This window comes from Physeter macrocephalus, chromosome 11 (genome assembly GCF_002837175.3).
Source record: "Physeter macrocephalus isolate SW-GA chromosome 11, ASM283717v5, whole genome shotgun sequence".
In the NCBI taxonomy this organism is placed as follows: domain Eukaryota; kingdom Metazoa; phylum Chordata; class Mammalia; order Artiodactyla; family Physeteridae; genus Physeter; species Physeter macrocephalus.
The window spans coordinates 69,322,475-69,347,227 of NC_041224.1; the positions used below are offsets into that span (position 1 = coordinate 69,322,475).

Consider the following 24,753-nt stretch of genomic DNA (forward strand, 5'->3'; position numbering starts at 1 on the left):
CAGCGCCCAGGCTGACCCAGGCGGCCAGCCAGGCTTGGGCCTGCCTTAGGAGGGGTGACCAACTGTACAGTCTTGAGCAGGCTGCTGATTAACTCTTAGTCCCTACAACCCCCCTGGGAGGTAGGGACTCTTAGAGCCCCATTTCTCAGAGGGAGATGCTGCATAGCCAAGAGGCTGCTGTGGGTAGGTTTTCCCCACAGATGTGAACTGAGCCAACTCTGCCCAGGGAGGGGGCCTGAGGGGGGCTGCGTTGTTCTCTCTGGGGAGGGTTAGTTGCCTGGGGGCAGGGGGCAGCAGCCCAGTTGCTCACCCTTATGGAGGTGGGGACACATGGGTATAAGGGGGAGTGGGATCCCAAGGGAAGGGGAAGGAAGGATCCTGAGGGAAGGGGACTCAGAGGAACCAGGCTGACCTGAGGGAATGGCTGTAGTGAGAGGCCTGAGGGCCCCGTGTGTAGAGCTGATGTCTGGGCAAGGCCTAAGGGCCACCAGGTGGGGTCTGGGTCTCATGGGAGGGGTCTGAGAGCCACCCCTAAAGGCCAAGGCTGGCTGGAGGCACAGGGCAGATGAGGGTGACCTGGTCTGATAGGGACGCCAGCAGGTACCCACTGGCTGGCTCCAGAAACGGACCAGCGATGCCCAGGCTGACTGGCTGGCAGGTGGCTGCTCCTCTCCGGGTCTCCGTCTCCCCGATCTGCAGCAAAAAGGGTCAGACTAGGGTCTGCCCAGCTTGCATTATGAGGCTGGGATGAAGGTGGGGGCAGAGAGGGGCTGAGGGGATGGTCCCTGGGAGCCCAGGTGCCCCAGGGTCAGAACCATCACCTCCGAGGCCGGGGCTTTACTGCTACTTCCCTGGTTTCTTGCCCCAGCCCCCCTGGGGCAGGAGCTGGGATGTGGCCCTGGGCCCTCCCTCCTTTCTGCTGATGGGGCCACGAGGAGTGGGACTGGTTTTGGTCTCAAGAGCAACTGAATGACATCACTCAGCCAGTTAGGAAAATGCCAGCGCTGCCACAGGGCCTGCCCCACGCTCAGTAAGTGTTCAGTGGTGGGAGGTCAGCACGGTCAATCCGTCCAGGCCCAGCCTGCTCATCCTGGAAATGCGGGTGGCCTTTGGCCAGTCCCCACTCCTCTCGGGCCTTGATTTCCTCTGGATGGGTGGGAGGCACTGGGGAAGCAGGACACAGCCGTGAGCTGCAGGCAGCTGGAAGGTCCCCTCCCATCCTGTCCCCTAGGCTGTCTCGGAGCCTTGTTCCAGAGCAGGCTGGTTCGATCTGAGGGTGCAAGGGGTGCCTTCAAGCAAGCTGAGAGCTTCCCAGTAAGCCCTGGCATAGCCCAGATACCGGGAAACCCGCTGGTGAGCTTCAGAAAGCCAGGCCTCCTCAGGATTTGTGCTTCTTGTCTGTGAAGAAGAGCCTCCGGAGCTTGTCAGGCTGCAAGGAGGGAAAAGATGCTAGAGCCTGGGTCCCTGGACAGGGAGGGGAGAGCCAGGCTCAGAGCATCCCTTGGCAGCAACTGGGGGCTGGGGCTTAAGGCCAGAGAAAGGCCAGGTTGGAATATTGATAGTTGCTCCACCGCCCCTCGCAGTGCCAGAAATTCCACTCCAGCCCTCTGGTTTGGATGAAGGATTCACCCTCTCTGGCTAAGGAGGCTAGGGGAGAGTGGAGAAGAAAGGCCAAGTCCCCCGTTCCCTCACTGGGTCCCCTGGGGTCCCCAACCCCAGCGCTGTCTGCCCCAGCCATGCCCTAGGTAGAATGGGGGTGGGGATGTACATGGTGCCACCAGGGACCGGAAGGACTTTGCAGCTAGAGGAAGAGCAGACATGGGTTGTGGCTTCTGTGGTTCTTAGAGGGGCTGTCTGCAGGCAGGATCTGTGGTCCCGGGCATCAGGACCTCAGAGGCAGCCTTGCACCAGGCGAGCTCCCTGTCCTGGGGTGCGTGGGCACAGCCCTGCCCTGCGGGAGGAGCTGGCAGAGCTTCTGGTGAAGGCCTTTCAGCTGGGAGCTTGGGGTTTTGCTGTTCAAGAGGAAGAGGAGGTCTGCCCATGCCCGAGGTCTGAGGCTGTGCCCTCGGGGAGCGGGCTTTCCCAGCTTATCGGCTCCAGGCATAGGCAAGTACGCTGGGGCTGAGGGCCCAGGAGGGTTCCTCTGCCTCCCTGGGAATCCTGACCACCTCCCTCTGCTCTCCTGCTCCCTGCTTCCCCTTTTCTCCTTTCTTATCAGAAATCCCCAGGAATAACAGCTGCTCACTGACAGCCATCTCTGGGCTGTGTCCTGAGCACATAAGGATGTCTAGCTTCACCTCCTGGGCAGCCACCCCTGGACACAGCCATAGGACCAGCCCATTTTACAGATGAGGAAATGGAGATCCTGGGTAGATGCTAAATAAGAATACAGGATGCCCGCTTAAATTTGAACTTCAGATAAATGAGGAATAATTGCACTATTGGAGACATAGTTATGCTTAAAAAAATTACTCATTGTTTATCTGAAATTCAAATTAACTGGGTGTCTTGTATTTTATCTTGCTAAATCTGGCAATCTTAGTTGCGGGGGAAACTATCTTGCCCAAAGCCACGTGGCTAGGGAGTGGCTGAGCCATGGAAAGGGCCAAGGCAAGTCAGACCTGGAGCCAGGGCCCTTGTCCACCTCTCTGAGGCTCTGAGACACTTGCAGTGGCCAAGAGGGAGGGACAGGAGTCCTAGTCTGCCACAGAGAAAGACATCAGAAGGGCCTGGAAGCCTCCATCTTACATCCAAACCTAACATCTGCCTCCCACCATCTCTAAGCAGAAGTTAGGGCTGGAAAGTTCTGGGCAGTGGCAGTGACCTGACCTGCCCATGCCTGAGGGCCACAGGTCCCTCCTACCACCCCACCCATGGAGCCCACCTTATGTGTCCGTCCAGTCTCCTTCCTCCTGGCTGCCGGGATTTGTTCATAGGTGTTCCTGGGCTCTGGGAGCTCCGGGGCCCCCAATATCCTCTCATAGCCACAGTCTGTGGATCCTGAAAGCTTGCTATATGTGGGACTTGCTCCAGGATAGGGGGGCCTGGCTGGGCCACCCCAGCAGACTGTGATCTGCTCGTAGGTAGTGCTGCCTTCTTGGTCTGGCACATCCCTGGCCTCCTCTGGGAGGCCTTCTGCCCGGATGAGCTCATAGATGTCTGCAGAACGGCTCAGTTTTGGAGACCCCTGACTCCAGGTAGCAGCTGAGGATCCTAGAGCCTCAGAACTGGGGGGCAGGAGAAGGCCCCAAGAAGTGGGAGACACTCTAGGGCCCTGGTCTGGGCTCACCCCAGAGAGGGCAGGTCCCGGGCCATCAGGCTTGTTCTGGCTTCCATCTGAGAGTCTCCTCAGGGCCTCCTTGCCTGGGGAGCAGGCCTGGCTGCTGGCTGGAACTGGCCCTTGCCTGCCAGACACATCTGTGCCCCGGCCTAGCCGTGCCTGGTTCATCTTTCTCAGGTCTGCATAGATGATGTTGTTGGGACCTCCAAAAGACTCGTCCAGAAGGGAAGCACTCCTCTCCGGGAGGGGAGGCACCTTGACGGGGGCCTGGGGAGAGAACGACAGAACCTCTTAGAGGTTACCCTGTCACTAAGTTGCCTTCTGGTAAACTGCAGGTCTCTCAGAGAAGCTGAGGCCCCTTGTCTTGGGCTCAGTTTACCTGACTGTTTCATGCAGGGGTTGGTTGACATTCGGGGTCCCTGCCAGCTTCATGCTCTAGGACTCTGGGTATGGTCCTTATGTTGGCATTCAAGGCCAGGGGTCATGAAATCTACCTCCCACCCAAGATCGTCCTGCCCTGCTCCTCTCCTCTCCGGAGTGGTGGTCCCTCAGAGCCCCCTGAGCTCACCCACTCACTGCTCCCTTCCCCTTCAGAATGGTCCACCCCCAAGTCCATCAACTGTGTATTTATTCAACAAATATTTAGTAAGCACTGTGTAGACACCGTCCTAGGTGCCAAGGGCTCTATGATGAGCAAGACCACCTCTTGGGAGTTTACATTCTAACCTGGAGATGGGCAACATACTGCTCTGTTGTATAGTTTAATGTGGTTGATGTAATATATGATACAATAATACATCACAAGATAATATACTGTCAGCTCATGGTCAGTACTATGAAAAAGAACAAAGCAGAGTAATGGGATAGGGAGAATGGCTGGTAGGAGAGGGGATATTTTCTATAGGTGGTCCTCTCTGAGGAAATGACATTTAAGCAGAGAATGGAATGTAGTGAGAGTAGAAGCCATGCAGGTGTCTGGTGGGAAAAGCATTCCAGGCAGTGGGTACAGTAAGAGCAAGGGCCCTGAGGTGGGAACAAGGTTGATGTGTTCAAGGGAGATCCAAAGGCCAATGAGGTTAGAGAAAAGTGAAGAAGGGGGACAGGTAGCAGGGCGCCTGGTGAGGCTCTTGTGGACCCTGGTGAAGATTTCAGATTTTATTTTAAACATGAGGAGAAGCCCTCGCTGTGATCTGATATATATTAAGAAAAATCGGGCTTCCCGGGTGGCGCAGTGGTTGGGAGTCCGCCTGCCGATGCAGGGGACGCAGGTTCGTGCCCCGGTCCAGGAGGATCCCACGTGCCGCGGAGCGGCTGGGCCCGTGGGCCATGGCCGCTGGGCCTGCGCTTCCGGAGCCTGTGCTCCTCAACGGGAGAGGCCACAACAGTGAGAGGCCCGCATACAGAAAAAAAAAAAAAAAGAAAGAAAAATCTCCGTGAGTCCCTCCTGTGAGTTGCTGTGGAGGAAAATAAAGTCCCCCCAACGGGAGAGGCCACAACAGTGAGAGGCCCGCATACAGAAAAAAAAAAAAAAGAAAGAAAAATCTCCGTGAGTCCCTCCTGTGAGTTGCTGTGGAGGAAAATAAAGTACTGACTCACAGGCATCCCACTCTACAGTTTACAAAGGGATTTTTCTGACATTTCATATCCATTCCCTCATTCAAGCCTCACAGGAACCTCAAGATTGGTAAACTGAGGCTCAGAGAGGTTATGTGACTTGTCCAAAGTCACTCAGCTAGAAAGGCCAAGCCAAGGTTTGAACCAAATCCACCAGGCAGAGGCAGGCCACAGCATGGGTGAAACACTGGGTAATTCCAAGCTGGGCCACTCCTCTCTGGGCCTGGCACTCACCCTCCGCAGCCTGAGGGGCTGGCCAGTGTGGCCTCTCCGGGTCTGATGGTGGACGTGGCACCCACATTCCTGGTCTAGCAACCTTGACTCTGGGTAGCCCAGAATCCTCCTCACCTCCATGCTTTCTTCCTTGGGGAGGTTCCAGGGACTTGCATCCAGGCTCTTCTTTTTGTAGAGGAAGGAGACCTGGGGCTTTGGAGAGGGGCGGGGGCTGGCAGCCTTGTCTGGGACCACCGTGGGGGACACTGCAGCAGGCGGGTTTTCCAGGCCCAGTTTGGTCTGATGGAGGCCCAGGGTGATGGCGTCATATAGATCACTGTCCTCTAGCTGGAGGCGGTGGGGACACAGCAGGTGTGTGGTCATACACCCCTGGCCGGCCTCTAGCCTCCTGCCAGAGACTGCTGGCCAGAGATTGAAACATTCCCACCAGGTCCCTGACCTCAGGTAGAATGCTTCCTCCATCTCCCCTTCTCAAATAGGGACCATGACCCTGCACTGAGTGCCCCTGGGTGGCAGGAAAGAGGGAAGGCAAGGAAAGGCATGTGGTCAAGTGGTGGACACCCCTGGCCTGGGCACCCTGCCCCACCCCCCTGCCCCCTGGGGAAGAGAGGTACCTACCCGGGGGCAGGCAGCAGCCAGGGTCTCCCCGAAGGGCTCAAACTGCACCTCCTGGTAATGGCGCACGAGCTCGGCCAGGGTGCCGTGGCTCTGGGTGTCCCCTGAGACGAGGTAGCGCCGGTTTGGGAGCTGGTTGATGACAAAATGCCGGCAGCGGTCACTGCCCCTGCAACACAAGCACTTGTGGCCTGGGGCTGCTGACAACCGGCAGCCCTGCCTTAGCCCAGGACCGGAGCTGACCCGGGGCCGTGCTGCCCACTTGGGCCTTGACGTGTTCCTCTGTAAAGTGGAACTTGACATCCAGCAAACCCAGCCTTGCAGGTGATAGGGAGCGGTTTTTCAACGCGCACCCCGCCCCCGCACGTCAGTCAGCGAGGAAAGGGCCAGGGCCGGGGTAAGGGGGAGTGAGGCACTCAGCTTGGAGCATGGGTGCAAATTTAAAGGGATGCCACAAAACTCAGTAATCAAGATAACTAATAATGCAATATTTTAGAAAATCAAAATTAATACCAAGATATCCTTGATGAGCCAAATATCTAAGGCTTAAAGATGAGGTCCAGCCCACACTTGCACAACTCAGCCTTACTCATCTCCCCCAAATCCCGGCCAGGCCGAAAAGATGGAGTTCCAGCTCCTGTCTCTGCTCCAGCCTGTAAAGTCCCACCCTCTTCACTTTCCCTTTTTATGGAAGAGTAATGTAAACACAGTGAAGTGCACACGTCCAATGTGTGCAGCTCTATGAATTTCCACATATGAACATTCCCATGTAACCACCGCTTAGAGCAGAACAAAACGTTTTCCAGCTCCCCAGAAGACTCCCTCGTGGCCCCTTCCAGTCAAACGTAGCCACCACTCTGACTCCCATCACCATAGATCAGTTTTGCTTGTTATGGAACTTCACCTAAATGGAATCATACAGTATTTCTTTTTTGTGTCTGGCTTCTTTCATGCAACATTATATCTTTGAGATAGATTCATGTCCAAGTAGCATTAGCTTCTTTTTTTCCCCCCATCGATAGGTAGTATTCCATTTAATTAAAAAATCCACAATTTATCCATTCTGCTGATGGACATTTAGATTATTTCCACATCTGGGCAATTATAAATAAAGCTGCTCTGAACATTCTCGTACATGGCTTTTGCTGAATATATGTATTCATTGCTATTGAGAATATCCCAGGAAGGAGAATTGGGTGAGGGATACACGTATGTTTAGCTTTAGTAGATTATGCCGCGTTGTTTTCTAAAATCATTGCCAGGTATGAGAGTTACAGTTGCTCTGCATCTTCACCAACTATTAGGTAGCCTCTGTCTTTCCACTGTAGCCATTCATTGTGGTTTTAGTTTCTATTTCCCTGATTGCTAAAGCTGCTGAACACCAGTATGCTCACTGTCCTTCTGGACCCTCTTTTAGGAAGTGCCTTTATTTTGCCTGTGTCATCTTTGTCTTATTGATTTGCAAGAGTTCTTCATATATTCTGAATAAGAGTCTTTTATTAGGTGTATGTATTACAATACAAAACCTCTCCAGTACTACGGCTTGTCCTTTTATTCACTGAATGGTATCTTCTGATTAACAAAAGTTCTTAATTTTAAAGAAATCCAATTTGTTAACCTTCTCTTTTATGGTCAGTACTCTTGTGTCTCATTTAAGAAATCTTTGCCTGTCTCAAAGTCATGAAGAATATTTCCTATGTTTTCTTTTCCTGTGTTTTCTTTCGCTTTTCTCACTTGGGTCTGTGAACCATCTAGAATTAATTTTTGTGTATGGTGTGAGGTGGGGGTCATTTTTTTCCGTTTGGATATCCAATTGCTCCTGTACCACTTATTGAAAAAACCAGCCTCCCCATACTCCTCCCCCCCGCTGAATTACAGTGGCACCTCTGTTGCAAATCAGGTAACCAAATGTGGGGGACTGTTTCTGGATTCCACTGGGCTATTTGTATATCTTTGTGCAGCCCCACTTTGATCTCTTTAATAAGCTGGCACTCCACCAAAGATCATGTTTGAAAAAAAAAAGCCCTGATGCTGAAAAGACATTTGAAAACTGCTGAGTTTGTATATTTCAAAGTGCTGAGGACCATACCTGGCACATAGAATAACAATAACTATTTTAATGATGACTAACATTTATTTACTATGTTCCGGACACTGTACCAAGCACTTTTAAAGGTATAAACTCATCAAACCCATTCAACAATCCTATGCAATATTCCCATTTTACAGATGAGGAAATGTAGGTGTGGAGAGGCAAAGTGACTTGCTCAAGAGCAGGATTTTGAACTGGGGCAATCTGAACAGATGATAATTTTGAATCTGAATCTGAGGCCTTTGAGATTTGCCCTGGAGCCCCAGCCTCCCTCCCTCCCTAACTAGGGGTAGGGGAGGGAACTTCTTCCTTTTTCTGCCTTCCCCCACCCAACCTACCCTTGGGACTGTCTGTGACGTCGCCACCTCTGATTTCATCCTGACCATCTTGTCTCCTCTTCTCCATTGAGTCCTCCTTCCATAGGCTGCCTGAAGTATCCTTGCAAAACCTAAGTCTGACCATATGACCCTTCACTGTCTACAGACATAACCAGGCATCCAAGGCCATCCTGAGCTGCCCTCAGCCTTCCTCTCCAGGCATTGTTCCACTGGAACCATGTGTCCTTCTGCACCTGGCAACTTGTGGCTCCCAACACCTTAGTCTGCCCTGTCTCTGTTCTTTCGCATATGCAGTTCAATCTATTGGAAATGCCTTCCTAAACCCCAATCACACCTCCTTTTCTGCCCAGAAAGTTTCTGTTCTTCCTTCTATCCTGTGCTCAAAATCCACCTCTGTGAAGCCTTCCCCAGCCTCCCATCAGGAGGAGGTTCTCCCCTGCCCCCCACCAACTCACCCCCTTGAAGGTGGGTGCTTCATCCTAGTATATGGCCAGTGCTGCTCAGAAAATGTCTGATGGACATGGACGGATGACTGAGGGAGTGAGGGAGTGAGGGAGTCAGGGCCCAGGGAAAGCCCAGCAGTGTGGGCTGGTGGAGATTCCAAGCTTATCTGCAAGTCTGGCTTATGGAGCCAGAGCCTGCCTGCCCTTTGCAGAGGGCTTCCTTTCTTACCTGTAGGACAAGATGTAGCCGGTGGCCCGGTCGCTGAGGCGGATGAGGAAGGAGCCAAGAGCTTTGTCCCTGAGCAGCTGCTCTGTCTGCCTGGGCAGAGGACGTGCCATTAGCTGGGGCTGGGTCCCCACAGCAGCAGGAGCAGCCTGACTTAGACCAGCCTCAGAGTCCCTGCCAGCCATGCCCCAGACCCAGTGCACAGATCTCCAACCCTTTATAGAGAACTCCCTCAGACTTTCGTCTGGTTCTGTGGTCGGTCTGGGTTCAGTCAAGCAAACTCAAGACTCAGTCTGGGGCTGGCTGGGTTGGAATCCTGAGGTCACATACACACACACACACCCCCCCCACTACTGCCTCACCAGCAGGCACAATAGCCACTGACCCTCTCCACCTGAATGTCCCTGCAGCAAGAAGGAATCCATATAGCTGGAGATTTTTAGGTTTGTGGGATCCTTGCCTCAGGACTGCTGTGTACAGTTGTGCAGGATGTGTACTACACAGTAGTTTCTGCAGGGAGAAGGCGTTGGTATGTCTGGAGCCTGACCACAATGGCAACTCATAGGTTCTCATCCCCCTCCCTTGCATGTCCCCTTCAGCTTCAGGCAGCTACGGATAGTTCTAAATGATGTCAAGGATTTTGGAGGCATGGTGGAAATTCCAGCTGTCTTCTGGTTTGGCAGTACGTAGACCAGACATTTCCTCACCCACTGATTCACCAAATACTTGCTGAGTGCCTGCTCTATGCGGGACCAGCTACAAATTTTGCAGGGGTCAGTACTAAATGAAAACCTGGAGCCCCTTACTCAAAAAGTAAGAATTTCAACAGAGCAGAGGGCCCTGTGTTACAGCACACGTCAATGCCCGTGAAGCTGTGCCTGCTTCAATGCCAGGTGCTGGGCCAGGAGGACCTAATGAGTGGCTGCATTTGTCATTCCTTCGGCTAGTGCTTTGGCAGCTTGGAGATCCAGCCCAGTCAGAAAGCCAGCCTCCACATCTTGGCCCTTATTCCTAGAGTAACTGTATATCCAGGTTCGCCTGGGAGAGTCCCCACTTAGAACAGTTCTCCTAGTTAAGTCCTCTTACTAACAGTGCTCTGGTTTGGATGATGAATGAAACAGTCCCCCTAGTAATTCATCAGTTTATCTGGAGCTGTTCTGAACGCATCCTGCTCCAGCCTGCCCCACTCTGTTTCTCCGGCAGCCTGACAGCCCCAGCCATCCCAGCCCTACACTCAGAGCCGGGGCCACTGCCTTCGCCCACTTTGCCCACAGAAGCGGCTATCAGAGAACTCGGCATTCCTCAGTCTGTTCCCCCACCCACCGCTTCCTGGGGTCCCCACCTAGCCCAGGGAAAGGGGCTAGCCCCTCGGCCCTGGGGGGCTAGGGGCCACTCTGGGCACGTGGACAGGGGCAGCCTTACTTGCGGGTGATGAATCCGTGAAACCAGGGGGGCAGGGCTCCATTCTGCAGAATGAGGGGGGCCTGCGTCTCCGTGAACCACATCAGGGCCAGCTCCTGCAGCTCAGCCAGGGCCTGGCTGTCCCCGGCCCCCTCGGGCCCCCTGACCAGGCTGAGCTGCCTCAGGTGGCCCTCCATTCTGGTAAGCACTGATGTGGAAGCAGAGCCCGGACCACCCGTATGCCTCTATATCTGTGGGCACCCCGGCTCATTTGCCTGAGTCCATGCCCTCTCCAACCACCCGCGGCACACAGGAGCCCTATTGTCACCTCTGACAATATACGGCTGGTTCTCCTCTCTGATGCTCTGAGGCGGGGCACCTTGGCTGTATGGGGACATTGGGGGAGGGTCACATTAGCAGTCAGAGAGAGGCAGGAGAGGGATCCCTGACTTCCTGGCTAGCAGATGAGCTGCCCCACTGGGTTTGGCCCCTTCGCCCAACCTCCGGTCTTTGTCTCAGCTAAAGACCAGACTCTGGCTAAAGTCCAGGCACCGCCACTGTTAGCAAAGTGGTGAATTTAAATTCTACTTATCCTTCCTTCATGGCGGCCACTTGTATCCTGGTGAAGTTCTGTGCTGATTAATTCCTCTTTCCACTCAAGATTTATTGTCTACTGTGTGCCACGTACATCTGGGCCCTGGGAAAAAAGCAGCAACCAAAACAGCATTTTGCCTCATGGCACATATGTTCTAATGGCAGGAGACAGATAATAAACAAATACATACATAGAATATGGGGTCAAGTGTAATAGCACTCCAAGAAAAAGGGAGAGGAAGAAGAGGGCATGGATTGTGTTATTTAGATAGGGGGTCAGGTAGGGAGTCAGGGTTGGGGAAAGCCTTGCCCAGGAGGTGCCACTGGAACAGTGAAAGAGAATGCCAGGCAGGTACCTGGGGGAAGAGAGGCTGCTCCCAGTAGAGGGAAGAGCAAGTACAAAGACTATGAGGTGGGACTCTGCTGGAGATTCTGAAAAGCAACCCAGAAGCTCACGTGGCTGGAGGAAGAGCCCTTTGAAGTAGATGGGTCCCCTAGAAGGGCTGCCATAAGGCTTTTGAGAGGAAGCACTGCACCAGTTAGGGCCCAGGATATTTGTTCACGCAAACGTCCCTGAATCTCTTATGTGTTTCCGAGTTTCACAGCAGAAATCCAGGCTCGGTTGACAGTGAGGCGGCGGATGTTGCAAACAGTCAACCCCAAGGACCTGGGTTAGAATTCCGCTTCCATCACACTGGCACAGGCCTCAAGGCAGTTTCTAAGTGGTTGCAGATAGCTCAATTTCTCCATCTGTAGAATGGGAATAATTTTCAAAAAGCTACTTTCTAGACTCTAGGGTCATTATGACAAGTAAACGAGATAGCATAATGGTTAAGAATGAGGGAACATATATATAAATTCCAAAAGAGGCAGAACTGACCAATGCCAATAGAAGTTAGGATAGTGTTTACCTTCAGGAGTGTATGACCAGGAAGGGGTGAGGAGCTGCTAGGTGCTGATCATGTTCTATTTCCTGATCTGGGTGGTGTGTTAGATGAGTGTGTTCACTTTGTGAAAATTCATTGAGCTCTGCGCTCATGATCTATGCATTTTTCTATGTATATGTTCTACTTCAACAAAACAGCTCATTTGTAAAAAATGAGGATGCTACAGCCATATTTCTTTGGTTCCAGTTCCAGCTCACCAGCTATGGGCCCTTGAGCAAATGACTTAATTTTTCTGGTCTTCAGTGTCATCATCTTTGAAACAGGGAGGAAGAACATGACCTGTTGTTTGGAAGGTAAAATGTGTTAAGTCTTCAGAACAGAGTTTGGAACATAAGCTATCAGCATTAGCTATTACTCATGATGATGATGTAATGACTCTGAAATACAGTGGGTCCTCCCCTATTGGTAACTATTTTTGTTATTACTATTATTATTATAATTTCATCATGGTCATTCTCAAATCAAAATAAAAATACCAATGGCAAGTGTGTGATATGTATGATTTAGAGGAAAGGTCAGGCCATGAGGCATACCTGCAACCTCAACCTGGACAGCTTATTCCCTGTCTTTGAGACTCATTTTCCACCTCTGTGAAAAGGGTTGCAGGGCATCTACTTGCCTCACCTGTCGATGGAGTGAAATACTGCAGGTCATGTTCTTCACACAGGGACAGGCCCACGGGCACACAGCAAGTGTTCCCGAGGGTCAGCTACCGGGAACATCACTTTTAGAAACAATTTCCAGTCTTGACGGAGAGGAATCAACTCCAGCCAGGGGACACCGAGAGGGATTCACATACTTGCGAAATGGTCTTCCTGTCACAGATGTAAGTCAGGGATATACTGGGGTCATAATGGAAATCCCAGGGCCAAACTAGAAAGGACTGGAATTTCCTAATATGGAGTGGGGGAGGAGTAGGAGTGGATTACATCTTTATCTTCCCCAATCTCTAACTGAAATTCAGCATTTCCTTCCATAGCGAGTGCAGAGAACAAATCTTATTAGTGTTCGTAGCACCTGTGACTTTGTCACCAAAGGAAATCACAGATATTTTCATATCACATTACAGCTGCTGCAGACATCCTGAGATATTGATTTTGCTCATTACCCCAAGATTATAATAATTAGACCCAAAGCTGGATCTTGATATTTAACATGCTAATAAAGAAGCACATCGTATTACTACATCACAGATATTTAGATAACCTTATTTCAATATGATTGACTTCCACTGTAATTCTATGTATTTTATTTCGTGCATTTAAAAATATTATTCTGAGAAAAAGTTCATGAGCTTTACCAGATACAAAAGAGGTCCATGGCCCTAAAAAGGCCAGGGAAGCTGGGGTCTGACCCAGAGTTGGTTTGCTGCCAACATGAGGTCTTGGAGGTATTCAAATACAAAGAAATGTGTTTCTATAATTTTCCATGAGGTGTTCTCTCTCCACCTCCCTTTTAGGTGGGGCACTTTTATGAGCAGAACCTGGCCATTTGCATAAGAAGACAAAGCCTTTGTGTACTGGAAGGCACTTTTATGAGCAGAACCTGGTCATTTGCATAAGAAGACAAAGGCTTTGTGTACTGGAAGGGGGAGCCCAGGATGGCTGCAGGACAGATGTGAAGATTACAAGGTCAGGCAGATAAAGGAGAGTCTATTTTTATACTCAGAGGAAATGGGGGTGAGGAGGGGTTGAAGCCAGGTTTGCAGGCTTCAAGAGAGCTCTGTGGGGCTTCCCTGGTGGCGTAGTGGTTGAGAGTCCGCCTGCCGATGCAGGGGACACGGGTTCGTGCCCGGTCCGGGAGGATCCCACATGCTGCGGAGCGGCTGGGCCCGTGAGCCATGGCAGCTGAGCCTGCGCGTCCGGAGCCTGTGCTTCGCAACGGGAGTGGCCACAGCAGTGAGAGGCCCAGGTACCGCAAAAAAAAAAAAAAAAAAAATGTCTATACAATATATTGTTGCATCAGCTTCACTTAGTATTCATAAAAGTTTCATCATATCTGAAAATGGTTTGGAGGTCAGATTGTCTTACCTCACAAGAATCCCCAAGTGTTCAGGAAAACTGCCAACAGATTGTTACCAATTGTCAATTAAATGAATTCTCAAAGCCACATCATTCCAAAGGAAAATCATAAAAGTAATCATTTCTAAAAAGTTCAAAGTAAAGAAAAATTATATATAGTATTATACATAAGATATATAGAATATTATGTCATATATAATATACATATGTAATGTTAATTAATACTATAATTATATATAATATAAAATATTAATATTATGTTGTATATAATTTTAAAATTTCAAATGTGGATGTGTCATTAAATTTATTCATTTATTTATTTGCTACATAGTGAGATGCAGACTCCAAAAGCAAGAGTGCCTTGGACCTACCAAGGTCTTAAGAACACTGCCAGCCCCACCTACTCCACAGAATACCTCTGCTCTGGGACTGTGGGCTCCTGACAACCCCGGAGGAAAGGGAACCCACCCCTCAGATCAGAGGCGCTCCCCCGTCAGGTGTACCTCTCAGTTTTAGCAGCAAGAACAAGACGTAAATTTATTTCTCTATAGATTATCTGGCCTCACCAGTGAGTAGTTCTGAGTCCCATGCAAAAATGAAAATCTACAGAATTGCATGCTGTCTGCTCATGAGAACTAAAGAAGGGACGGGTATGTAGGGATCAGTTTAGGGCCCGTAGGGAAGATCAGGGGCCAAGAACCATATGTTGGAACTCTTGTTCTATAGTTTCTTGGAGGCCAGATGGCTGCCACAGGTCCTGGCACACCTGACAGCTTGGACAGCTGTGGCTGCCCCTCCCTTAGTCCTGTCCCCATCTCCCCTCCCCTCACTTCACAGCTGGGAAATGGAGACCCACAGTAGATCTATAACGATGTTGAGCCCCTATCATGTGCCAAACACTTCAAATACATACATATGATTGCCTTTCCTCTTTATAACAGGTAGACGAGGTAGCATTACTGTCTCCATTTGTCCACATTGTAGAGATGGAAAACTGAGACTCAGGACTGGAAATGGCCTGCTTGAGACAAAGATTAAGTCAGTGGCAGGGATGGGACCAGAACCTGGGTGTCCCACCCCGGTTCCTAGTAAATATGCTGCATCTGCCTTCCATGAATTTGCTCTTGACATCTCCCCTGCCTGGGGCTCCTTTCCTTGCTACTCAAATTCTATAAGTACCTAAAGAATGCCCTGAATCAAAATTAATAAATATTTTGTCAATATATTCAAACTTCAAAATACAAATCTTAAAACATTCTCCTCTTCACTCCAAGATTGGCTCTTTCTGGGTCTCCTCACTGCCCATTATCACATCCTGACTGCCTTCTGGGACCTTCCCTCCAAGGTCTTGTCTCCTTATTGCTTTGCTTGCACGAGCACCTTTTAAACTCCTTTGGAAACCCCTTTACCCAACCAGGATGATGTCTAAACTTCTATCATTAGAACAGCATCTCTTCAAGACTTCCATGAAAATGCCCCCACCTCCCAGGCTGGGCCTCACAGTGGAGGCTGCAGTCCTAGCACTTGTGTGAGAAGGGAGGAAGAATCTGAGCTCAAGTTTGCTGAGGGATGGGGATCCTGGGAAGGGGACGGCAAGAGGGCCCCTGGGAAAGGTGAGTGGGGAAGGCAGAAGTGCTTACAGTGTCCTGGGCACAGTGCCAGGCCCAGAAACAGGACGGTGACCAGAAAGGACAGGGCCTCTGCAGCTACAGTCCCATTGCCTCCCCTGGGGTCCAGTTCTCACCTGCTCCCTGGGCAATGTGGCTTTCCCTAACCCCTATGCGGGCCTTGCATGCAGCCCCTGCAAGCCTTCCACCCCCCATCAGCTCCCAGGGGCACCCAAGCCTCTACCTATCTGAGCCCTGGCTACCTGGTCCTGGGGCTGGGAGCTTGCCCAGCACCCCAGATGCCTTCCTTCCAGGAAAGAGAACCATAGGTGTGTAGATTTGCCTGCCAATTTGGTAGGGAAATGAGGCCTCCTGGAAGCTGGAGACGGCAAATCTAGGCCGAGAGGGTTCCCTTGGGGGGCTCCCCTGTCTGAAGCTCCCCCACCTGCCTAGACCAAGAGCTTCCTGAGGCAGGGGCCAGGCCCACTCCTTTTCGGAGTTTCAGCATCACTCAACACCAGGCGGAGGCAAAAAGGAGGGTCTGGGGATGTTTACTAAATGAATCAGCTACCATTCTGAGGCCTTACCACCCATCAGGGGCTGTGTCAAATGCTTTGCATTTGTTATCTCGTTTAAGCCTCACAACAGCTCTAGGAGGTAAATGCTATTATTATGCCCCATTCTATAGATGAGGAAACTGAGGCAACCACCTAATGTCCACCTGACATCCACCTAATGTCACACAGCCCCTCCTTTATTTGGAAAACCGTCCCGCCCAACTGCCAGATGGCAGGCAGCATGGTGCAGGGCTGTGTGGAAGCACATGGACAGCCCTCTCCCTGGTGGTGGTGGGGTCTCCCTGTGGGAGCTGTTCACCCTGGTCAGTGCAGCCTCTGCTCTGAAGATGGTCTGACTCTCCCTGTTCCCTCTCCCACCCTCCAGTGCTCCGCCCATTCACAGCTCCAGTACACCAGCCTTGCCCCATGAACTCTAGTTCCCTACCCATCCAGGCCAACTTCCTCCAGATGTGCTCCGGGTTGAGCAAGGCCCCACCAAGTTTGCACTGTGTCCCCCCCCACCCCCAGAAAACAGAGCCAGCTCTGCCAGTACCCTCTGCCTCAGGCACAGAAGGCCTCCATTGGTGCCATCTGTGTGTGGCAGGATGGTTAGGGCAGCTTCTCCAGCAGGGCCGGGGAAGATGCAAAGTGGTAATGCTTGCACTGACCAGAGTGGGCTGCCAGGCCTGCAGGATGAGCATTTTAATATGTTTGATATGATATGGGGTGTGGTCTCCATAAGGAAGAGGGCAGGGCCTGCGAGCATGTTAAAATAACAGGGAGAGAGTGGAAGTTCAAGTGCAGGAGGGTCAGGCTCGAGGCCAGCTTGCCCACTGAGAAGCACAGACACCAGCTCTGGGAGGAACGGCAAAGGTCTCTTGTCTAGTACCATCTGCCCAGACCCGGCCAGCCAGGCCAAACTCTTGCCCAGGGTGGGGGGCTCACTCCTGCCACCTGTGAAGGATGCCTTCCTCCTGCCTAGCAGGTATCTGCCTCTACCAGATACCCCACAGGGCTTAGTTCTGTCCTCTCGGTCTGAAGGGAAGGGTTAGGTCGGTTGTAATGGCTGGAAGAATCAAGAGACCTTTGAGCATGGAGGCTCAAAAAACAGAGCCTCTGCTGGTCTGGGGAGTTATAGGGAGAATGACCACAGGCCCTCACAGCTGTGCCTCATGCCACTGATACATTTCAGAGCAGGTGGGGCAGGGCTCTTGGAGATCACCTTGCCATCCATTCCCTCGTGGAATAGGTGGGAAACTGCAGCCCAGAGAGGGCACAGACACACCGAAGGACACACAGCATATCAGGTGGTAAGGTCTACATTCCTCTCTGGGCTCCCCACGGGATTGTGGGCTCCTCCTGTGGCAGGTTGGTGTCTTAGCCAGCTCTGTCCCCTGGGGTCTGAGAGATGCAAAGGCAATGTGGCTGGGTGCTTCCTCAGAGGCCTCTCATCCTGTCCTTCTCTGGGGAAACTGGACTAGGATGAGTCACTGGCTCTGTGTTCCCTGGGGTTCACCCAGAGGCTGGCCATGTGGGACCAAGTTCACTGCTCAAATTTCCTCTTTTTAGTAAACAGCAGCCACTTCCTCCTAGGTTGGCCATTTCCTTCTGGTCGCTGGTTTCTGAGAGGCTCGAGGGGGCAGGGGCTCACATGAGCAGGCAGGGCAGACCCTCTGGCACCAAGCTCACCCATACTGGACATGGGGGAAGCAAGCAGGCTGTGTTAAGCTGGCGTCTGACCACAGGACATTGACCTTTACCTTTAATCTAAGAGACTTTGGAAACTGCAAAATGTCAATAAGCCATCAAAGAAGGGTGTCAAGGAATTAGGAACCACCAGGGGCAAGCCCAGAAGGTCCATGTAGGAGGGCCTGGACGGGGGTGATCTGGTTAGTACAGGGTGGAAACCGAAGCTGCATTTGTTTAGCATTTTACCTAAAATATAAAAATTTGTCCAAAATAAAGTTGGAGAGAGGTGTTAAGAGAGACGAGATGAAGGTTCACTGTCCAGCCCCCTTCAGCTTGTAGCTTTAGGAATGGGGGGTGAGACAATGCAGGATTTGCTCATGAAATAACCAGCATCCTAGGGTGGCCAGGAGAGAACTGGCAGGGCAGGAGGGCCTGGGAGAAGTCTGGAGGATCCAGAGGGTGTTGGGGTCTGTCCTGGAGCCTTGGGCCTCTTCTGCTTGGCTCTGCAGGGACGTGGGACCCTCCAGAGGCCCTGCTGAGATGTTGCCACCAGCTTTGAGGCCTCCACACTTTGCCTTTCTCATTGGGGTCTCTGGGCTTGTGGCTGAGCAGCCTCCTCAGAATGCCACATTCTGGGCCTGGCCAGAGCCTGGCAAAGGGCCAGGAGAGTTTAGATATAGAGTTTTTATCAATAGATAGTGTAGGTCCAGCACCTGGGTCTGCCAGCTTTCAAGGGGCCTAGGAAATGTTTGCAGCCTAAGAAAGGGATATTGGCTGCAAAACCCAAGAAAAAGAGGAAAATCAAAATTAATAAGTATTTCATTAAATGTCTACAAAGTGTAACATTATGTCAACTTCATAGTTATCATAAAAATGTCACTCCCTTTGAAAACAATTTATAGGTTGGGTTTTATTCTCACTCAGCCAGGATTCCCAATAGACATGATGACTGCCAAGATATGGTAGCCAAATGTAAATTAAAATGAATTCCTCGTAGTCAGATACTATCCAGAGCATAATTCTAGAAATTTCTTCAAACATTTTCAGAGCAAAAATTATGTTTATTATGGGAAGTGGAGCATTTTAATATGTTTGATATGATATGGGGTGTGGTCTCCATAAGGAAGAGGGCAGGGCCTGCGAGCATGTTAAAATAACAGGGAGAGAGTGGAAGTTCAAGTGCAGGAGGGTCAGGCTCGAGGCCAGCTTGCCCACTGAGAAGCACAGACACCAGCTCTGGGAGGAACGGCAAAGGTCTCTTGTCTAGTACCATCTGCCCAGACCCGGCCAGCCAGGCCAAACTCTTGCCCAGGGTGGGGGGCTCACTCCTGCCACCTGTGAAGGATGCCTTCCTCCTGCCTAGCAGGTATCTGCCTCTACCAGATACCCCACAGGGCTTAGTTCTGTCCTCTCGGTCGACAGTCTCTGGTCACCCCTACTTTTGCACAACTCACTGACAGAGCTGAGGGCGGAGGTGGGCTGTATCCCACTCCCGCCCTGCGGCCTCCCGTATACCTCCCGTGTGTAGCTGTGTACTGTAGTCTCAGTTCTCCCAGCTCTTCCCCTTTCCATAGGATTTCCTGGTCACATCCCACCCTGGCTGCCTTCCCCACAAGCCAATTAATCACAGCCCCTCTTGCCCATGGCAAGGCCCAAATTAAACATGGTTCCCTCACTCCTGAGGGTGGTCCATTCCATCCCTGCAGTGCATTCTCTGGCCTCCCATGTGTTGGGGCTGCTAGAGCCCCCTCTCCGAACTTGCTGATTTCAAAGGACATCGATGCTAACTGTATAATAATAATAATTGATATACTGAGTGCTTACTATGTAAGCACTTTTACATGATCTTGTAATCCTTACAAGAACAATGGTATGAAGTAGCTACTTATACTGTCCCCATTTTATAGATGAAGAGACTGAGGCTCAGAGAGGTAAAATAACTTGCCTAAAGTCACACCTCTGGTTAGTGGCAGAGCTAGGAGACAAATTCCATCAGTCTGCACTCAAAGAGAACCAAAGGGCACTAAGGTAGAGGTGTCCTTGCTGTGGCCAGCTAGCCAGATTCTTGACGGACCCTGGGGAAAGGGGTGGTCATGTGGCAGCTAACATAGAGCCCGTAGCTGGTTGGCTGGCGGGGTAATCTCATTCTTGCTACCTGTCTCCAAGTAAGCAGTCTAATTTGGTATCCCTGTCCATTTCAGAATGCTCGATTTTCCACCTGCGTCTGTTAGTGAGTCTGTGTAAAAACATGCAAAACGAAGATGAGATATTGTTTTGATTTGGCCCTTTCACAAACGTAGCTATGACCTCCCTTTTTTCTTCAAGTAAAGTGAACTTTTGTATTTGCTTCTCCCCCACATCTTTCCACGGCTCATTCCCTCACATCATCCAGGTCTCTGCTGCATGTCGCCTCCTCAGAGGGGCCTCCCTGACCCTCTGGAACGTAGCCTGCCACTCCTGCCCTACATCCCCCCATCCTCTTACTTTGCTTTATTGTGAAACAATGGCACTTGCCTGTTGAAGTTATTGTGAGAATTCAAATGAGTTAATATATAAAGCACTGGTAAGTAATACATGCTATTTAAGTGGTAGTCCTTTTTAAAATTTCATCACAGCGTGTATACAACACTATATATTTATCTGTCTTCTTTATGTAGTTTGTATTATCTCTCTCCCTTACTAGACTATTATCTCCATGAGGGCAGGGAAGTGATTGGCTTGTTCACTGCTGTGTCCTCCAGTGTCTGGAACTGTACCTGGCACATAGAAGGCATTCAGTAAATATTTGTTGAAATCGGTGAACTAACTGAGGTCTGGAGAGGTGGGAAGTGCTTTGGCTTTCATTCACACATTCTATAAACATTTACTGAGCACCCACTCAGCGCCAAGCAATAGGCTCTCTCATTTTTGTAATACTAGCCTGTGAATCTGGCAGGGCAAAGATTTAAAAATAAAGTTTTGTAGTGAGGTATAATTTACATAGAGTGAAATGTACAGTTTTAAGGGGACCCCTGATGAATTTTGAGAAATGCATGTTCCCAGTAACCCACACTCCCATAAAGAAATAGAACAATGTTTCAGCCCGGCAGCGCAAGTTTTTGAGCCCCAGGTTACACAAAGGAACAGAGGGCAGGGATGACTCTTCCAGACCAGCCTCTGGGGCGCCTGCGAGACCGCCCCGCCGGGTGAGGGCCGGCGCTCCCGGGGGCGGGCGGGGGCGGGACTACAAGTCCCAGGCTGCTTTGCGCGCCCGCCAGCCGTGCGGAGCGGCGGGGTTGAAGGGAGGGGGCTCAGCGGCGGCGTCGAGGCGCTGGGGGCCGCGGCGCTGGTGGTTGGAGTGCGGGCTGGCGATGTTGGGGCCCGGGGCCCGGGCGGAGGAGGGTAGCAGTGGTGAGGGCGCGGCCCCGGGGGCCGCGGTGGAGCCTGGGGTAGGGCCGGGGCGGGAGCCAGCGCGGCTGTGCGGCTACCTGCAGAAGCTGTCGGGCAAGGGCCCGCTGCGCGGCTACCGCAGCCGCTGGTTCGTGTTCGACGCGCGCCGCTGCTACCTCTACTATTTCAAGAACCCGCAGGACGCGCAGCCCCTCGGCCACCTGGACATCGCGGACGCCTGCTTCAGCTACACGGGCCCCGACGAGGCGGCCGAGCCCGGCGCGGAGACGCCCGCTCACTTCCAGGTGCACAGCGCGGGAGCCGTCACGGTGCTCAAGGTGGGACAGCGCGCCCCGCAGCCCCGCACCTGCCTCCCGGGAGCCCGCCCACACACGCCCTTCCCCTGCTCCTCCTGCCTAGCCTCTGGGGCTGCCCCCGATGCCCAGCTCAGCCTAGCTCCTCCGACCATCGAACTTTTTGCATACCCTCCTTTCTCTAAAGCCCTTCTGCCTTTCTTTGCCCACTTCTTCTTCAGACTCTGTCCCCGTCCCCATCTCAAGCCCTTTACGTGGGTTTAGGCCAGAGTGGCTGGGGGCTACTCAGTCCCTTGACCCGTTATCTCCCTCTGTGTCTTGCCTCGGGCCCTTCTCTGTCCACCTCCCTTCCCCTCCCCACCCCTCTCCTGTGGATGTCCTGTGTAACCCTCCCAGGCGTTCATTACTGTAGGCTTCCTGCCCTTGGGTAAGTTATTACCCTCTTCAGTTGCCTCTTCTGTAAAATGGGGATAGCAGTAGTATCTACTTCGTGGGGGTGTTGGAATTACATGAAATATACTCTGATCTCTCCTAAGTGTAACTGCATTCAGGGCTATAGACCGAGAGAGTAAGAGTTGGCAGGGCCCTTAAAGATAATCCACTGCAGTCTCCTCCAGAGTGGGCAGAGACACTCCAGCTAAGGTCACACAGACAGTAAGCAGCAGAGACTGCTTGCTCCGTATTTTGGCTGGGAGAGGAGGGAAACGTTTGCTTCAACCAGTTCTGCCTTGCCCGTTTGAGGCTTCCATAATCTTTTTTCTACACAGTGTGTAGAAGCATGGTACTAGAGTCAGAAGTCCTGATCCTGGTGCTGAGAAGCCTTCCCTGTCCTTGGGGGGTCCCATCATCTCCTAGGGGCCCTCCTGCTTCCAGCACCTGGGCGTCTGGGCCCTGGCCTGGAGTTGGGTCTCTCTCCCAGCCTCCTTCCCTGCCTGGTTCCTGTGAGCCTCCACCCTCACTCCTCTCTCTCGCTTCTCTTCCGTATTACAAGCTGGGCTTTCTCCAGAGCAGCAGGGCTGGGCTGGGATGTATGCAAACTCTCTGCAAAGCTGGCCAAGTGGAGAGCAGAGTGGGCTGAGCCTGACGCCCTTGGCCTTGTGAGCACAGGGCTGTTCCCAGGATCTCCGAAGCCAGCAACAGTTGGAGCTGCTCCCCAGGTCGTTTTTAGAGCTTTGTCAGCTCAGTTCTTGCTGTTTCAGGCAGAGTCTGATTATTGTGTTCTTTTAGGCTCTTCCATCCCTTCTTTAAGTGGGTGCAGACAGCCTTTTTCTCCAAAGGAAGCCAAGTAGAGTTGCAGTTCAACTCGGGCTTACTTAGAAAGCATTTGTATACACTTGGGAGTGATCTGAGCGAGTACACAGGGACTTTTGCCAAAGAAAGGCTTGTCCTCACTGTATATATGGACTGTCCCTGTGTACAGCTGAATTTCCTGTGGAATTGTTTGTTAAAACAGAAAATAGAGCATCCTGTTTCAGATTTTCTCAAATGACTTTGGAGCCCTCCATCAGGTTTTTCATTAAAATTTTTTGAATTCTGGAGGTATCTACCTAAGTGAGGCTACAAGGTGCAGTGTCAGGAGTGTGGCTTTAGAGTTGGATTGACTTGAACTTGCGGCCTGAATCTGCCACTCACAGGTGTTGAGCAAACTATACCACCTCTCTGTCCCAGTTTCCTCTTCAGTCTAATGGGAATCTTACCTTCCTTGTTGGTTAGTTTTGAGAATTCTGGAAAATAGCTGGCACAGAGTAGGCATTACATGGCAGCCATATGAAACAACAAGTAGTGTCTTTGGCCAATTATGTAGTACATTCATATAATGGAATATTATGCAGCAGTGAACATAAAGGAATGAGAGCTATAGGTGTCAACATGGATGACTCTCATAAACATAAAATTGAGAAAGAAAAACAAAGTTGCAGATTGATTGCATACAGAGGTACCATTTATGTAAAGACTAAGAAGATCATGCAAACACATATGCTGCATGGGGAGTGGGAGAGCTGTGTGGGCGTGATGAGCCCTGGATTCAGGATGGTGGTTCCCACTTGGGAAGAGAGGGGAACGTGAGTGGGAATGGGTGCTCAGAGGGGTTCTAGTGTCTTTGCAGTGTTTTATTTCTAGCACTGGGTGGTGTTTGTTATATTATTCTATCTATCTTTTTGTATGTTCAGAATATTTCTTTAAAAAAAAGGAAATTGATTTTCATGTAGGTTACTGACTGTGGAATATTTTGGTATGTAAAGTTGAATTAGTCACAGAATAAGACAGCATGCCCGAGACAAAGGGTTTGCTTTATAAAAGCAATGGAAATGGAAACACAGGCAAGCCTTTTCAAAGGAAGGGAGCAGTCAAAATGTAAGGTTTCAGAGTAGGGGTGTGTTTTAAGAAGGATTTTTTAAATTTAAATTTTTTAATTTCTAAATTTATTTTATTTATTTTATTTTTGGCTGCGTTGTGTCTTCGTTGTTGCGTGGGGGCTTTCTCTAGTTGCGGCGAGCGGGCTTCTCATTGTGGTGGCTTCTCTTGTCGTGGAGCACGGGCTCTAGGTGCGTGGGCTTCAGTAGTTGTCGTGTGTGTGCTCAGTAGTCGTGGCTTGCGGGCTCTGGAGCGCAGGCTCAGTAGTTGTGGCGCATGGGCTTAGTTGCTCCGCGGCATGTGGGATCTTCCCGGACCAGGGCTCGAACCCGTGTCCCCTGCATTGGCAGGCGGATTCTTAACCACTGCTCCACCAGGGAAGCCCCAAGAAGGATGAATTTTATTGTACAGTAATTCCTTCTGAATTGTGGGAGTAAAAATTTTATGGTGGTAAAAGTGGAAATTAGCAATTTATCTTCCTTTTCACCTTTCAGATCTAATAACTGACTCCCATAAGCTTTAATGCTTCCCTTTAGGGCTGCTCAGCGGTAGGGCAGACCCTGATTTCTAAGGGGGATTGTAGGTTAGTGAGGATTAAACCCTGCTCAAGCTTCAGCTAGTTGTATATAATTTTATAGATACCATTTCTTTTGACGGGTTAAAAAGAAAAAAAAATCAGCAGTTTGCTTATTGTATTATATGGTTCTTATTTTAAAGTGACTTTCTGCCTTCTCTGGAGGAGCTGTGGTTTTGTTGAAGTTTTCCAAAATGTTTTACTGCTTGAGTCTTAATGAAAGCTGATATTGGAATTTCTTGGTAGACTTTTCTATTCATAAACTCAGGGATGTGGGCCTTATTTTACAGATGAGGGAATGGAGGCTGGAGAGGGGATGTGATTTGTCTGAGATCTTGAAGATAGACTCAGATGCTCTTGGCTAGTAGAGACTCTGGGAACAGTGAGTGTCCAAAATGCCAAGTATCTAATTCTATTATCAGTTTTGACAAGTCTCCCTAATTCTATTATCAGTTTTGACAAGTCTCCCTTTTTTTTTTTTTC

The 24,753-nt window shown here is 50.8% G+C and overlaps 2 protein-coding genes and 1 long non-coding RNA gene across 5 annotated transcripts in view; 1 reads left to right on the top strand and 2 right to left on the bottom strand.

Annotated features, from left to right (window-relative positions):
- Positions 1-1,378: 1,378 nt before the first annotated feature.
- Positions 1,379-10,440, bottom strand: SH2D7 (SH2 domain containing 7). Its single transcript, XM_007103474.2, has 6 exons — positions 10,265-10,440; positions 8,846-8,935; positions 5,743-5,912; positions 5,243-5,451; positions 2,885-3,547; positions 1,379-1,429 (listed from the first exon to the last, which is right to left on the bottom strand). The coding sequence occupies exons 1-6, from the start codon at positions 10,438-10,440 to the stop codon at positions 1,379-1,381; spliced, it is 1,359 nt and encodes a 452-aa protein (XP_007103536.1).
- Positions 10,441-11,080: 640 nt separating this feature from the next.
- LOC102977863 (uncharacterized) lies at positions 11,081-14,816 on the bottom strand. The gene is made up of 3 exons (XR_447474.4): positions 14,719-14,816; positions 13,815-13,929; positions 11,081-11,587 (listed from the first exon to the last, which is right to left on the bottom strand). It is a non-coding gene; the product is annotated as an uncharacterized lncRNA (long non-coding RNA).
- Positions 14,817-20,990: 6,174 nt separating this feature from the next.
- Positions 20,991-24,753, top strand: part of TBC1D2B (TBC1 domain family member 2B) — a 90,106-nt gene continuing 86,343 nt past the window's right edge. For 2 of the 3 annotated variants that reach the window (XM_055088161.1, XM_007103470.4), the window contains exon 1: positions 20,991-21,365. In XM_055088161.1, the coding sequence (XP_054944136.1) occupies positions 21,009-21,365 (357 nt within the window). In that variant the 5' untranslated portion in view covers positions 20,991-21,008. The remainder of the gene's footprint in view (positions 21,366-24,753) is intronic. The other variant, XM_007103471.3, reaches the window with a different exon arrangement.

Bases quoted from the DNA above. Each gene is read 5' to 3' on its own strand.
- SH2D7 (XM_007103474.2), bottom strand. From the start codon at position 10,440: ATGGAGGGCCACCTGAGGCAGCTCAGCCTGGTCAGGGGGCCCGAGGGG. The intron at 8,936-10,264 runs GTAAGGCTGCCC...TCCTCTGCCCAG, and splicing joins CACGGATTCATCACCCGCAA to GCAGACAGAGCAGCTGCTCA. The intron at 5,913-8,845 runs GTAAGAAAGGAA...CTTGTGTTGCAG, and splicing joins GGCTACATCTTGTCCTACAG to GGGCAGTGACCGCTGCCGGC.